The 16575-nt window shown below is 44.9% G+C and overlaps 2 protein-coding genes across 2 annotated transcripts; both read right to left on the reverse strand.

The window, feature by feature from the left end:
- Window positions 1–1803: 1803 nt before the first annotated feature.
- LOC121734981 (skin secretory protein xP2-like) lies at window positions 1804–4642 on the reverse strand (the record flags this gene model as incomplete). Its single annotated transcript, XM_042125648.1, has 3 exons — window positions 1804–2333; window positions 3009–3158; window positions 4545–4642. Coding segments are annotated over 3 exons (510 nt in total), but the record flags the coding sequence as incomplete, so codon positions are not given.
- On the reverse strand, window positions 4609–15379 carry LOC121734810 (SLIT-ROBO Rho GTPase-activating protein 1-like). Its single transcript, XM_042125427.1, has 7 exons — window positions 15309–15379; window positions 11732–12405; window positions 11001–11543; window positions 5911–6656; window positions 5587–5735; window positions 5447–5495; window positions 4609–4839 (listed from the first exon to the last, which is right to left on the reverse strand). The coding sequence occupies exons 1-7, from the start codon at window positions 15370–15372 to the stop codon at window positions 4752–4754; spliced, it is 2313 nt and encodes a 770-aa protein (XP_041981361.1). The 5' UTR covers window positions 15373–15379; the 3' UTR covers window positions 4609–4751.
- Between the last annotated feature and the right edge of the window lie 1196 nt (window positions 15380–16575).

Consider the following 16575-nt stretch of genomic DNA (forward strand, 5'->3'; position numbering starts at 1 on the left):
TTTTATTTGATTTTAGGCAGAACATATCTTCGAGTGGATGGGCAATTAAAAATCTGTTAAGTTGTGAGCTAGACCTGAGTATAAACGAATTTCTACGGTAGTATGTGTTATAAGGTGGAACATAAAGTGGCATAAAATAACGAGCATTTCTAGAAGGGATATAAATATTAATTTTATTAAGTAATTCGGGTGCATCTATTTTATTGTTTAGCACTTTACATAAATAAGATAGGTCAGTTATATGTCTCCGGTGATATAAAGGGAGAAAATGAATTTTTTTGCACCTAGCATCATAATCAGTCAAAAATTGGTTGCATTTGAATTGAAGAAACCTGAGAAAACGTTTTTGTATGGACTCAATTCTATCAATATATACGTTGTAAGCAGGGTTCCATAACTCTGACCAATACTCTAAAATACTTCGAACATACGCACAACATAGTATTTTGACTACTTTGATAGATTTAAAATTTTTACAGGACCTAATAACAAAACCCAAGGCTTTTGAGGCCTTATTAATAATATATTCGATGTGCTCATCAAAAATTAGTTTTGAGTCTACAATAATTCCAAGATCCCTTATAGATTTCTTATATACAAGCGTCTTATTCTGAAGTTCATAGTTAAATTTAATTAAATTTTGTTAACGACTAAAGTTGACGACAAAACATTTGGATACATTAAGATCTAAATTATTAAGTACACAGTAGTCACTAAATCTATTTAAATCCTCTTGTAAAAGGTGACAGTCATTAGGAGATGCTATGTTTTTCAATATTTTAGTGTCATCAGCATACAAGAAGTAAGAATGACGAAAACAGGAGGAAATATCATTAATGAATATAGCGAAAAGTAAAGGTCCCAACAAGGAGCCTTGCGGAACACCAGAAGGTACAAATATCCACCTAGAAGTGAACCCATTAATAGCAACGGCTTGGGACCTATTACAAATATACGATGAAAACCATCGGAGAAGGTTTCCATGTATACCCGCATAAGCTAGCTTCTGGAGCAGGATACGATGATCAATACGATCAAAGGCTTTGCTAAAGTCGGTGAATATCAAATCCACCTGTACACCTGAGTCCATGCCCGAACTGACATGGCCGTAAGTTAGAAGAAGATTAGAGGTTGTTGTGCGCCCCTTTAGAAATCCATGCTGCTCTGGTATAAACCATCCTTTAAGAGCAGAGAAAACCTGATGAATAACATAAATAAATTAAATAATATTTTAATCAACCGAAGTTCTCACAGAAGTAAAAATTTAATCAAAAGATGGACGGTGACTCTGCAGCACCGAAGTCGCCACCGTTTACATCATGGTTTTCATTTAGTTTTAATTTTTAATCAAGAGTGACAAATATTATTGTAAAGTCGCAAGATGTCACTAACCGCAACTAACCGTTCCCGTCTGTCAGTTCCCGTTCAGTCTCCTACTATTAACCCCCTCTTACGGTAAGTCTGTGAACTACGTGTTAGGAAAAGACGCAAACCCCCGTTGATAGACTGCTCACTCATTGAGTTTGTTTCGAAGCTACTAATTTCTTGGTATTCACTGTTAAGGTGTCTACTACAGAAATAACCTAATTTTTTATAGTGTTTAGTGTTCATGGAGTTTCTACCGATTTTTAGTACCTCAGACATTATATTAAATGAACTTAAGTTTAATCAACAGTAAATAATTTGGAATTCAAAATTAGTTAGATCAACTTTTCTAAAGTTGACCCAATTTTGAATTCCCAAGACGTCACACTCACAACACCTCGACGAATTCATACGAATAAATAAAAAATAAGTCACCAATCGATCATCATTACTAACTTTATTATAAATATAATCATTAAAAAATATGTTATCGTCTAGGGTACAATAAAAAACGCCGTCGATAATACTGTTTATTGTGCGGCATCTCGGCGACGGTACAAAAATATTCGCATATAGTACAACGATATGCATGCATACAAAATCTACTAACGACGGAGAAGGCGCGGCGCGGCGCCGACGCTCTGCGTTGCGGACGCCGCTATTATATAATACGACCCGAGACTGGTGGGGGCGGGGCAGTCCCGTGCTATTGCGGCTCGGCGGGCGCGGGCGCGGAGGCGGGCGCGGAGGCGGGCGCGGGCGCGGCGTGCGCGGGGTGCGGGGTGGGGCGGCGCAGCAGCGCGGGCTTGGCGGCCAGCGCGGGCTTGAGCGAGCCGCCCGTGAGCGTGAGGTCGGCGAACTTGGCGGCCACGCGCAGCGTGTTGCGCGCCGGCACGGGGCTGCCCAGCGCACCGCCCGCCCCCGCCCCCGGCTCCGTCCGAGCCACGCCGCCGTCCGAGCTCGTCTGTCTGTAAGCAATACATTCAAAATATTATAATCAAAACAAAACTGTACGAGCTAGCACGTACATTGCTGATCCTAGTCCCGGCAAGTGCATACTCTCGGGCAGTTCGCTACAAGCCGTCATCAATCGCGCACTCATTATTAGCATTAGCATTCAATCAATATATTATCATTTTTATATCAAGGACTTTCAATTTATCAATCATCTATCATATCACAAAAAGGGTGTAGTCGAGTAAGCAGCTCCTACAAAAACTACGAATATAATTATTGTTGTATACCACCTTAGCTCGTCTATTCTACATCCATCAAACTTAAAACATATTTTATAGTAAATACCTAGATGTGAGTAATAATTGACTTTAGTATTGATATAGTTTCGTTAACGGCAAAATTTAATGTACAGCAGACAGCTAGGCAAAAAGAGGCAGTGACAGCTGGAAAGTGTATACAATAGCACTGTTTTTTTCTGACTAATAAGGAAATAATATAATGTAATAGAAAATGACAGGTGGTCTTTAAATACGATTATAACCCTTGACAAAAACAACAACTGTGAAGATTTAGAGAGAAGGGGCGCGGCGCAGGGTGTCGCGGTCCTGTGTGAAGTGGACGGCGGCGCGCGCCGGCGTGTCCAGCAGCAGGTCCGGCGTGCTCTCTGCCAGCCGCCTGGGACATACCTGTGGTGCTGGGCGGGCGCGGGCGCGGCGGGGGCGGCGATGGCGGCGGGGGGAGGGGCGCGGCGCAGGGTGTCGCGGTCCTGCGCGAAGTGGTCGGCGGCGCGCGCCGGCGTGTCCAGCAGCAGGTCCGGCGTGCTCTCCGCCAGCCGCCTGGACAACACACCGTCAGGCTCGACACACACACCGGCGCAGTCGAAGTGACGCGACGCAAAATTGAATTTAAAAAAAACTAGAACGCGTTCCACTTAATGATAAGGGCCAACGCTAAAACTCGCGCGGGCGCACGCTCGCGTGTGTATTAAATGAAAAATAGTATGGGCAGCGCCCACGTCCGCGCTCCGTCGCACTCGCCTGCGCTGCTTATACTATTTTTTATATTTTATACACACGCGAGCGTGCGCCTGCGCGAGTTTTAGCGTTGGCCCTCATAAAATAATCGGCCAATTGCTAGTCGGACTCACGCACGAAGGGTTCCGTACCGGTGTAGAGTGAAAGTAGGCAAAAATCGGCCAAGTGCGAGTCGGACTCGCGCACACTAAGGGTTCCGTACCGTTATAGAGAAAAAATTGTGTTTTTTGTATGGGAGCCCTTCATTATTTATTTTATTTTAATTTTATTATTAAACATTACAGTACGATTATAATTTAAATTTTTGAGACTATTTCAATTGCCTATCTGTTGCCATTATTGATTACGAGCAAAAAAAGCCAAAAAAATCACGTTTGTTGTATGGGAGCCCCCCTTAAATAGTAACTTTATTTTGTTTTCAGTATTTGTTGTTGTAGCAGCAACAGATATACACAATCTGTGAAAATTTCAGAAGTCTAGATATAGCGGTTCTTGAGTTACAGTCTGATGACATACAGACGGACATCGAAGTCTTAGTAATAAGGTTCCGTTTTTACCCTTTGGGTACGGAACCCTAAAAATGATCAAAACGCTCAAAATGCCCCCATCCGCCCTTCAACTTGGCGACCGTGGTCGTTTTGATCGCGGCGAATACGTCACTCATGACGTCATCGTTTTTGCTCAAGCAACGCTCAAAAGGATCCATCCAGAAGGTGGGACGAAGTGAGCGTTCTAGTTTTTTATTTTCAATTTAACGTAACAATAACATGAAAGCTATGTTAGGAAAGTTTTCAGTACAGAGTAGAGGCAACAAAACTTCATAATATTATTTAATTAGAAATAATAATTTTAATTGAAATTTTAATATTAAATAAAATAAAATAAAATATTTTATTTGAAAAAGAAAATGTTTTAAATGAAAGGTCAAATGATTTCTTATAAAATACTTATTTACGTCTCTAGCTTTTCAAATTTAACTTACGCGGTATTGTTACCTAACTTCTATGTGACAAATTACTTTAATTAGAATCATATTATTATGAATCATAATATTGTTACGGATACGGACACGCAGTACCATCTCCACGCCACTCGGAGAATTAAAACAACATAAAACCCCTACTCTAAGAATGCATCTCCCGGCCGCATCTACGCGTGACGTCGCGGAGAGCCGACCCTACAACGTACCTGCAGGTGTCTGCGGCGGCGTCGTCGTCGTGGTCGGGGTCGGCGTCGGTCGCGGCGGCCGGGGCTGCGACGGCGGCGGCGACGGCGGGCGGCGCGGCGCTCGGCTCCTGCACACAGGCGGGTGTAATGGCGGCCACACGCGCGTCTACACTACGCTACTAACCCGCGCCGCGCAAGCCACAAGCCACAAGCGACTAACTACACTAGCTACTGCGTCAGCTGGGGGCGCGGGCGGGGGGCGGCTACTCGCGCTACTACCGCTACTACCGCTACCTGCTCGTCCTCGCCGCTCGCCCTGCAACACACCACGAGATTACTCACATGAATATAGGGTCGACTTGCGTATTTTGACTTATCGTGATTTGTGTACGAGAATAATTCACACGACGCATCCGATAATTCTATTATGCGGTTTAGGTGTGGCGTTTGTGCGTTGTCTATGTATTAAGCAGTGGCTTTGTTATTCGGTCAAAGATATCCCGTTAGGAAACCGGGTCAGTGTTTAGTCGTAAATAAATAGTAGAAAGATATTCTTATAAGCGTACACAGGCTGTAACAAAACAGCGTGATCATATTTTAGGATGTGATTTTCCCTTAAATATAATTTGTAAAAGTGCTGAGAGTGTTTTTTTGTTTAATTACTGTATGGGCAAATACATGACGACGGGGAATTTCTCAAAGAAACATAGAAGTCAAAGGTAACCCTTTAGCGCTGCTGCTTTCACAGCGTAATCTACACAAGGGACACTGATGATGCTTTACAGTGTAAAGTATCATCAGTTTGCTTCGTTACACCCCGCATAATATTCTGAGCTGGACGCAACAACGAGCGTGTCATATGCACTCTCAATTGTATCCGGCCAGTGACTGTATGACAGTGTAGCGCGACCTGCTTGACGCACCTGTCGTCGGGGTCGTCGTCCGTGTCGGTGAGCGCGGCCAGGTCTGCGTCTGCAACACCGACAACAAACGTACTTACTGAAACGACCTATGCTAATATTTTACGCTAAAATTTTACAACTTAGTTTAAAATCTTCCGTACCGTTGTCGTCGACGTATCGCTGGAGGTCGGCGGTGGCGTCCCAGCCGTTGCCGGCGACCACCCCGCCCCCCGCCGCGCCCGCCCCGCTCTCCGCGCCCGCCTCGTCTGCCGGCTCCGCGCCGTCCGCGCCATCCGCTTCGTCAGATTCCCTGTAACGCGCCAGCGAAGCTTATTAAATTTTAATAAAATAACGACTCAGGTCTAACATGCGAACAGACACACGTGCTAAACTGTTTGTATATTAAAAATGATAAGTTTTTGTTTTTCTTTGTAAGATTAAACGACTTTTAGGAATCCTAAGGTCAGTGAAATTTATGTACTGACTCGTGGGGCGGCGGCGGTGGCGGCACGAAGAGCGCGTGCGGCGCGACGTCCTGCGGGAAGATCTCCAGGTGGTGCTCGATGGTGCGCTTCACCAGCTCGTTGACGAGGTTCTGCGCGTGCACCTGCGCGCCGCCCTCGCCCCACGCCGCCATCAGCGTCGGCCCCAGGCAGATGGCCAGGTTCCACGCGTCCATCATCGTGGTCGACGCGTGCTCCGCCAGGTGCGCCAAGAACGCGAACAGGTAGCGCAGTGCCAGCAGCGCACCCGGCGGCAGCCCGCCCAGCAGCTCGCGCACGCGCCTCGCGAACTGCGGCTGCGGCAGTGCGGCGCAGCGGCACAGCGGCTCCTGCAGGCGCGGCGGCAGCAGCGGCGGCCGCAGCTCGCGCACGTACTGCTTGAGCAAGCCGCACACGGCGTTGACGTCGGGCGGGCCGCGCGCCGCCGCCAGCGGGTCCTCGCCGCGGCAGTAGGCGGCCCGCAGCGCCGCCGTCTCGCTGGCCGACCCCGACACGCGGAACACGCCCTGCTGCCGCACGCCGTACGCCGCGATCACTCGCACGCACGACACCAGCACGGCAGGCAGCTCCGCCCCCAGCGGCGCGGCGAAGTGAGAGCGCGCGCGGGCGGCGCGGCGCGGAGGGGAGCGCGCGCGCCCCGCCCCTGCCCCGCCGCCGCCCCGCGCCGCAGCCGCACGCGCTTCCACGCGCGCCAGCCGACCCGCGCTCGACACGTACGCACGGAACTTCTGCAATAGTATATAATAATGACTATTTTTTTTCTTATCGGTAATTGAAAGACACTTAAAAAATAGAAACATCGTTGGAAGAATGACTCTGATAGCTTAAAAGTTCACCAAGATATGACAATTCAATTTTATCTCATAAAAAAGACCTGCCCGAAACGCTCCATACAAAGTGCTACGAAAGTATGACGTCAGTCTTTCGTAGTTTGTACGCATCGGGAGACAACTTTGTTCGACAGGTATATAAAATATTTGCGTTTATGAAAGTGGTTTCATAACAAAAGTTGTTGCTTTTAATTGCATAAGTTATCCAATTGTATATAAATATTAAGAAATTTAATTGAAAAAAAATACGACTTGAATATCCAACTTTGAAGGCGCATAACAAAAAAAATACAAAATTTTGGAAACACTTATTTTTTACCGTGATTTCTTTATTTTATTAACAAAATTCGCTAATCTTTGACCTTGTCATCATCCCTATTACCGTAAAGTCGTTTAGTTTCATTTAGCAATTTTAGGCTTGTTTGTAAGTTATTATCACCCTTTAAATTATTGTATTTTATGCTTGTGAGAACGGTATTGGAGTATTGTTCCCCGGTCTGCAGTCCACACTATCGATGCCATATTAATAGAATAGAAGCGGTTCAACGAAAATTCTTATTCTTTTTAACAATTCACCACAAAAAGGTAAAATAAATAAAGAAAAATAAACTATTTTTTAAGCATATTATTACCGACTAAATTGAAAATATTTACTTCTTTGTAAAGTTTCCACCCGAACTAACATACATGCTCGTACAATGCGAGTTTAAAAACTTACTTTACTCCCACAGCGACTCGTTTTTTGTTTTCGCATAAACGAAGTTTAGAACTTAATCGGAAGGGGAAGATTTAGTTTAGTGTGGAAATGATTCGTAACACCATCTGGGCTTAGAGTAGGAATCAAGGGACCGACGTCTCTCGCTGACTTTTAGTCAATTTAGCGAGACGTTGGTCCTTGATTTTTCAACAAAATGATGTTGAAAACTACGACAGAACGACAATTTTGTATAGTGACAATATTTGATTATTATATTTGATAAGACAATATTGATTGACTGTTATCTATAGACCTGGATCCCAGACGGATAAAACATAACTTACTCTCTGATGGATGAAACCATAGGTTATTAACTTATTAGTAGCGCCTCGTGTACTTAGAATACCTGCGAATTTGTGTAGCTCTAAGTGTGACACCTGGTCAGGTACCAGGAACCGAAGTGGACTAAAAATGAGTCTTACTTTACTTATTTTCAAATGACTAATATTTAAATTTAGTTTGTTATTATTTTTAGCAATATTCCGCGAAAACAACTTCCACCTTTAAGTAAATGAGTGAGTGTACGCATAGGCATGCGTACAGCACCTCCCTCCTCCCACACTGCCTATGCGTACACTCGCATGCAAGAACTTGCAAACACCACCACCACACAATTTATTTATTTATTTATTTATTTATTTATATAACATGGAAAACTTACAGCTAAGTAATGTCGGTGGCAATTTTATGTATGATTATCAGAAAGCCAATTACAAGTTTTCACCTCTAAGTAACAGATAAAATTATACATGATATTGTGAACGGTCTTAATTACATTATATAGAAATGTTTCTTAAATAGGATACATGCAAAACAAGTACTTATAGCAAAAGGTTTAAACGATAGTATGACCAAAAAACCAAAAAGAACAACAAGCTACTTACAATAAAATAAGTAATATGGTTTCAACTGATACAAATTTTAAGAAATCAAATTATCAAAAAATTTAAGGCTCAAACTGTTTCTAATCGACGTTGCATTTGTAGTGAATACGTCAAGATCATAATCCCGGCATAGCTTGTTGAAGTTGCGACTCACTCTCACAACATACGAATTTTGTCTGTAGTTAGTAGATGCTATTGGTACAGCTAATGGTGGGTTGAACCTGGTGAATTTAGTGGGGACATTAATCGAGAATTTAGAAAGTAGTTGAGGACAGTCTAACTCATTTGACATCGTCTTTAATAGTAAAGTATAGTCAGCTATCATGCGTCGAGTTTTTAATGGTAGGATATGAAATTTCTTGCATAGGCTTAGATAGTTGTCCGAATGGTATGCTATTTTTTGATGATAGCACATATATTTAATAAAACGTTTTTGAATCGCCTCTATACGGTCTATATATTTATGATAATAAGGGCTCCACACCTGCGAGGCATACTCAAGGTGACTTCTGACATATGAGCAGTACAAAATTTTTAAAGTTTTCGCTTCGTTAAAACAGTTTGACATTCGCATCACAAACCCCAAGGCCTTGGAAGCTTTGTTAATAATCGCCTCAATCTGAGTATCAAAAATTAGCTTGCAATCGTGATGTACGCCTAGATCACGAACACAGCTCGACCTAGATAAGATTTGGCCTCCTAATGAGTAATTTGCGTTTATGGCAAAACGCTTCCGAGTATACGTTATTATTGCACATTTGCTGGGATTAAGATCTAATTTATTAATTTTACAATAATTTTCAAGGTTGGAAAGGTCTGATTGAAAATTAAGAACATCTACAGATGAAGTTATAATAGCGTAAATTTTCATATCATCTGCAAAACATAATAGTTTTGCGAACTTTAAGCAGGAATCAATGTCATTTACGTAAATTATAAATAGTAAAGGCCCAAGTAGCGAGCCTTGAGGTACACCACTCGGTATAGGAACCCAGCCGGATATGTAATTATTGAGTACTGTGGCCTGATTCTTGATATAAGAGGAGAACCACCTGAGAAGATCTCCATGTATACCTATATTTTTTAGCTTGTAAATTAGTAGTTCATGGTCAATGCGGTCAAACGCTTTGCTATAGTCTGTTTATACACAGTCAACTTGACTACCATTGTCCATGGTGTCTGTGATGAAATCATTAAATAGTATAAGATTTGTTACGGTCGACCGACCTCTTAAGAATCCATGCTGAAAAGGACTAAAAGAATTTTTGAGGGCATCATAAACCTGATTAAAGATTATCCTTTCAAAAATTTTGGCGATGATACACAATTTTGAGATCGGTCGATAGTTGGTTAAATCATTTTTTGAGCCCTTTTTATGGATGGGGGTGATAAAAGCTTGTTTCCAAATTTTGGGAACAATACAAGAGTCTAGGGATTTCTTAAATAGAATTGAGATTGACCTAGATATAGAGGACGCACAACGCACTAAAAACTTTGCTGGTATGTTATCAGGGCGCGCTTTTTGCCAACGGATTTGCCAACATTATTGCACAAGCAATAATGTTGGCAAATCCGTGCAAGGCCCCTCACCACCATGCAGGTTGAAAACCTCGACGCGCGTTTCGCCCCAACACCGGAGCATCCTCAGGATGTGGACTCTACGAACAACGTCCGTTCAACGTTGATTCAACCTGCATGGTGAGGTGCTGTACGCATGCCTATGCGTACACTCACTCATTTACTTAAAGGTGGAAGTTGTTTTCGCGGAATATTGCTAAAAATAATAACAAACTAAATTTAAACTATGGATTTCCGCAAAGTAACGCCTGATTCCATTAACTGGCTAATATTTATATATAATTTGTAGATTATTGTTCTGAACTAGTATCATGTAGTGTAAGACAGTTTACAATGACCAAAACTATTGTAAGATGTTTTAAAAGTAACTTTGTTGCTATTTTTTTTGAAAGGCATTATTTTTATTTTATAAATTAATATAACACCTTATAAAACAAAACGATATTGCAAGAATTTGTTTTCTACTAGCTGTTGCCCGCGACTTTGTCCGTGTCAGCATACTGCATAGTATAATAACAAAGATGGACAATTTTCCACTGTTTCCTGACCCAAAGGGTAAAAACGGGACCCGATAACAAAGATATTTCAGCCTGTCCGTCTGTCTGTCTGTCCATATCCAGACTGTACCTCCCCTTCCTAACATGTAGTGAATATTATTAAAGTATGGATACAATTGAGTATTTTTTGGTCATATATATCAAGTGCCTACCTGTTAGACCCAGATCCCTTATTGTATACCATAGGTTATTAGTAGTGTCTCGTGTACTTAGACACAAGGCACTACTAATAACCTATGGTTTCATCCATCAGAGAGTAAGTTATGTCTTATCCTTCTGGGATCCAGGTCTACTAATAAATGTCGATTGGACATTTATTCTAATTACTAATTAGAATTCTATTTATTTTATTTTTATCTTAAGATACATGAAAAACTTACAGCTATTGTTACAATGAAATTAAAAAACGGAATACATAATAAGGAGCCAATTAGAAGCATTCTAAGAAGGAAACGCAACGCGGTACCTGAAGGTAGTAGTCCTCCTGGTCGCGGCGCGCGTCGTCGTCGGCGGGCGCGGGGGTGGGGGCGGCGGGCGGGGCGGGGGCGGCGCGCGAGCCGAACAGCCCCGCCACCTCCCACTGCGCCGCCGGCCCCTCCACCAGGCGCAGCAGCTCCGCCTCCGCCGCGTCCAGCGTCTTGGCGTTCTCGGCGCACTCCGCCCGCAGCGCGCGCGCCGCCGACTCCAGCTGGCGCAGGCGCGCGGCCAGGTCGTCGGCCGCGGCGGCGGCGGCGTCGTCGGTGTCCGGCGCCGCGCCCGCCAGCAGCTCGCTCATGGCGCGGTCGTGGTCGGGGGGCGGGTCGCCCGCGAACGGCAGCGGGCGCGGCGGCGAGAAGGCGTGCGGGTGCGCCGCCACGAACCGCTGGCGGTCGGCGAGCGCGTCCAGCGCGTCCGCCGCGCTCAGCAGCGCCTGCGCCGCGCCCGCCGCCGCCGCCCCCGCCGCTGCCTCCGCCCCGCCCGCCGCGCGCGCCGACCGCCCCACCACCGCCTCGTATCCTACTTCCGTGCACTGCAACGAAACAGTCGTATGATAATTCCAATTATTTGTATCTACTAGGAATGCTGTAAAATATGACTGTATATTGAGTTCTGAACAAAAATTGTTACAGATAAAAGGATATTAAAAAGTCACGTTTCGTTTTATTTTATTGTATTTCGCCCCGAGCGACTATATCGAGGTGGCGATGCGACACTGACCATCATGATGTCGGCCACGTCGTCGAGGTAGTAGCGCTGCAGAGTGGCGTTGGCGGCCTCCAGGCTGAGCTGGTAGTCGGCGCGCGCCCTCAGCGCCCGCGCGCGCGCCTCCGAGTGGCGGGCGCGCCGCTTGTCCAGCTCCTTGTCCAGCGCCTTGAGCTTCTTGTGGCGCGGCGGGTCGGCCGCCAGGGCTTCACGCGCCGCGTGCGCCGTGCGCAGCTTGAGCGCGGCGGCGCGCCAGTCGGCGGCGGCGGCCGCGTGCGCCTTGCCGCCGGCCGCCGCCTCCGCCAGCGCGGCGGCGACCTCCTCGTGGCGCTCGTGCAGCACGTCACGGCAGCGGCGGTGCAGGCGCAGCACGTCGTCGGCGGCGCGCTGCAGGCGCGGGGCGAGCGCGGCGCCGTACAGGTCGGCAAGCGCGGCGTGGTCGCGGGCGAGCGCGCGCGTGTGCTCGAGCGCGGCAGCCCAGACGGCGCGCGCGGCGGGCGGTGGCGGGGCGCGGGGGTCGCGGTGGCGGGCGGCGGCGGCACGGGCGAGCTTGTCGAGCGCGCGCGCGTACTCGTGCTCGAGTTCGGCGCGGCGGCGGCAGTAGTCGTGCAGCTCGCCGGCCGCGCCCGCCGCCGCCTCCGCGCGCGCCTCCAGCAGCCGCGTCTGCTCCGACAGCTGCACGCGGATGTCTGCAAAAACGAGACACGTCCTTTTATTAACTACGACATAAAACAAATATGCTTATGATTTTATAATTTATTGTATTAATAATTATTTTTTAATTTCATTGTAACAATATCTGTAAGTTTTCTATATATCTTAAAATCTAAAATCTTAAAAAATGATATTTAAGCAATCAAACTTAAAATCTCTCGACTTGTCCTCGGTCGAGCACATCCATACAAAACATACCGAGTGCTCGGCCGAGAGCACTGTTTTGCCACTCTACTCGGTAGGTGTGATCGAGGCATAAAATATATTATATCTGTAATGTCAACTATTTTCTCAAAAACAGCTGCTGATATTTGTTTTTTTTTTTTTTTGTTAATCTTATATATACCAATTTTATATATCTTCCTGTCTGTCGCTAGAAAAAGACTCCTATACACCGGGCAGTCTGAAGTAATTCAGACGGTGGGCACAGGCGGGGCGCGGGGTGCGGGGTGCGGGGCGCGGGGCGAGGGGCGAGGGGCGCATGAATGTCACGGTGACATTTCACCCGGGCCGGTAAGCATTGACCACACTTCACCGATGTACACCTCATAATTTTACTATGGCTCATATCCATCCCCATTACTTGCGGTATATTATAGCACTCGCCACTTTTATGTTCAATCGTAGAGAATCTCCTCGATATTAAAATATTATACACTTACATATTCTATTAAGAGTCATATATTTTAAAAATCCCAAAAATATATGTATCTATGTATGTATATGTATTTTCAAAGTATGAATGTCAGTTTCAACTTTCAACATATGCTCATAAAAACTGTAAATAGCTCTAAAAACGGACAAAATGAGATTTATATCAGAACTAGATGTCCCGCGCGGCTTCGCCCGCATAAATTAGGAATTGTACAGAAAACGTACATTTTCCCATAAAAAATGTTTCCCCCGTTTTTCCCACATTTTCCTGAGTTTTTTCGGTCGTATTAGTCTTAGCGTGATAATATAATATAGCCTATAGTCTTACTCGATAAATGATCTATCTAACACTAAGATAAGTTTTTAAATGGGACCTGTAGTTCCTGAGATTGACGCGTTCAAGCAAACATACTCTTCAGGTTTATAATATTAGGTAGGTATAGATTTTTTTAAATTATCGCTTGACAAACTCGAGTCTCGATCTAAAAGACTATGAAATGGTATAATATGGTAGTGATGATGATGATGAATGTAATTTGCATAGTAGTGTGGCGGTACCCACAATTCGCCTAACAATCCTGCATCGCGCTATCGAAGTTTCGGAGAACGGCAAGATATATACAACGTCTGAGATGACGTCAGTGGGCTCCGGCCTGACCGAGCATGCTATCTCGCTCGGTCGGAAGATCTTCCTTTACGGCCGCCACTAACAACGTTAAAGTAGCATATGCTTTCTATTCTTAAAACAACGCCGAAACTCCCAAACTTGTATCTATAAAGAATCGGGGATTCTCTCAGCACCTTCCGAACCACGGTATACCAGGTATATCTCGGTGCAAAATCTTACTTGTTGGTAGCATATGCTTAGAATACTTCTCACGAAACCGAAGTCACCACATGTTTCCCTATAAGTTTTGAGGAGTTCCCTCGATTACTTATGGATCCTTCATCAGATCACCACTTTTGTGAATATAATACCAAATTGGGATGATACCCTATATACCAAAAGAAAAATTTTGAAAATCGGTTAACAAACGGCGGAGTAATCGTTGAATATAAGAAAACCATAACACCTCCCCCATTTTGAAAGTCGGTTAAAATTGTAGCCTATGTGTTATTCTGATGTATAAGCTATATTATTGTAAAGTTTCATTAAAATCCGTTCAGTAGTTTTTGCATGAAAGAGTAACAAACATCCATACATCCACACATCCATACATCCACACATCCATACATCCAAACAAACTTTCGCCTTTATAATATTAGTAGGACTAGTAGGAAGTAGGATTTAACATTTCATTATTATTGTGAGTTTGTACGTGTACAAGTTAGGTGTTTTCTATTTGAAACCAACTTTTAGAGTTAACGTTATTTTTTGTAACGATTGAGCTTCTACATCTCCTACACTATTTTTGGTGTCGGTGACTAGTTTTGGAGTGCCAAAATGTGTGCGCAATAATATACAAGACACTCTCTGTTCCTACCACGTTCCTACACTCACATATTGAGGATAAGCCGATACGACTGGCGAAATATCAGGACGCAGGAGTAACTACACGAATATTTACAATTTACATACATACCTTGCCCATTGCATGCGTATGCATAATAAATATTTCTTATAAGTTATAAGTTACACATAGCCTGAAAACAATATTTTAGAAAAATAACAGCTTAACCTAAAAACACAATTGTTGGTTTTTTTTTAAGTGGAAATCGAACAGAACTCTGACAGCTGATGTCTAAACCACTAGACCCTCGATATACGACAACAAGAACGTAAGAACCTGCGACGATAGCAGCGCCTACCCTACCTGCCACCAAAAAGTGTAAATTGCCGAAAGCCGGCTCCTCGCCGCATCAACAGTCAACACAAACACGGCGAGCTCACGACTCGCTCGGACGACGACCGACGCCGGAAACTATTATTAGACAGGTTTCCGACATTTTTACAGATATTGCTGTGCCAAAAACTAAATAGTGAGTGCGTCGCGTCTGCCCGATAACGAGCGGTACTCAAATTTATGGAGAACTAACAAACTCTGACGTGGAAAGCCCCCGAGAGCTCAAACATGGTGACTATCGGCCGATTACTTAAAAACTACAATCATCATGATCTCCTAAATCACAAACATTTGCAAAGTGGAACCGAAAGGTTCTCGTGCCTTATCAACTTCAGCATGCGTCTCGAACATCACTGTTAGGGGTTTATCGGCGGGCGTACCGGGGAAGGCATTGGCGAGGTCCGAGGCGGCCCAGTCGGTGCGCGGCTGCACGCACTGGAACATGCCTGGCGCGCGGCCCGCGGGCGACTGTCCGCCGCAGCCGCGCAGCCTCCGCCCCCCCGCCCGCGCCCCGCCCGCCGCACATCTCACCCCGGCTCACCCCGCACGGGATGTCGACTTGATAATTGCTCGATCCCGTCCTCCGGACCGTTCGGTGCATAAGGCTATGCACACGCTGTGCGAGCGGAGTTTCAAACGGACGCGCGCGACGGAAGGACCGAGAGTCGCAACTCGCAACAAAACAAACCGATCGGCCTACTATAAAAGTCATTGACATAAGAAACATATTTAAAGTGCACTGCTCAGTATTTAGTTATCCGAGGCCTAAGAGCACTGGCGTAAGAGGAACCAATGACTTCCAAAAACTAAACAGCAAGAGACTCAAGTTATAAAATGGTAACATAACAGAACAGCTATCCGATTTGAATGATGATGATCGATGTAAAATACTGACACCATCAACTTATCAGCTCCACCTTATTCATTGAGCTCCACAAGACGTTCCTTATAAAGAGCATCTCCCATTACTGCGCTCTTTTTTTCGAGTGAACGCTGTGAACGTGAACAATGCACCCCGTGGCTCGTGCGGGGTGGAACAGGGCGCTTCACAATAGCGCGGTGCAGCGGGCGGCGGCGGCGGGGGGCGGGGCGGCGGGGGGCGGGGCGGCGCGGGGCGAGGGACCGGTCCCGCGGTACTGTTAGACCTCTTACATCTGACGACATTGTACTGCAAGATTATTTGAAGTACATATTGCTAGTTTGACTCTACAATTCTGGTACACTGATACCGATCACTGATAGATCTATGTGATATGTCGCATTCTAAACGTTAAAGTTTTTAAATTACAAACAATACAAATTGTAATACATTATTATAGATGAGAAGGCTAAGACTCAATTTCACCAACGTCTGTTAAAGTTAATGCTCGAATTAGTATAACATTACCTCTCTCGTTTTTCATACTAACGAAAGAGAAGACATAACATTTTAACAAGCGATTAACACTAACAGATGTTGGTGAAATTAGGCCTAAGCCTACTACTTAGCTCCACAAAAGTATTAGTTATGTAATAATGATTGTGTAGCATCAACGGAAAGGTTTAAAGTTAAATATACATATTATGCAAAAGCTCTAACTAGGTAGGTACTAGCATAAACTCGCGTGTTAACCATTTCCTGAAGATGATCGAAATATATATGTATAA

The sequence above is a fragment of the Aricia agestis genome, chromosome 16 (genome assembly GCF_905147365.1).
Source record: "Aricia agestis chromosome 16, ilAriAges1.1, whole genome shotgun sequence".
NCBI classification, from domain to species: Eukaryota; Metazoa; Arthropoda; class Insecta; order Lepidoptera; family Lycaenidae; genus Aricia; species Aricia agestis.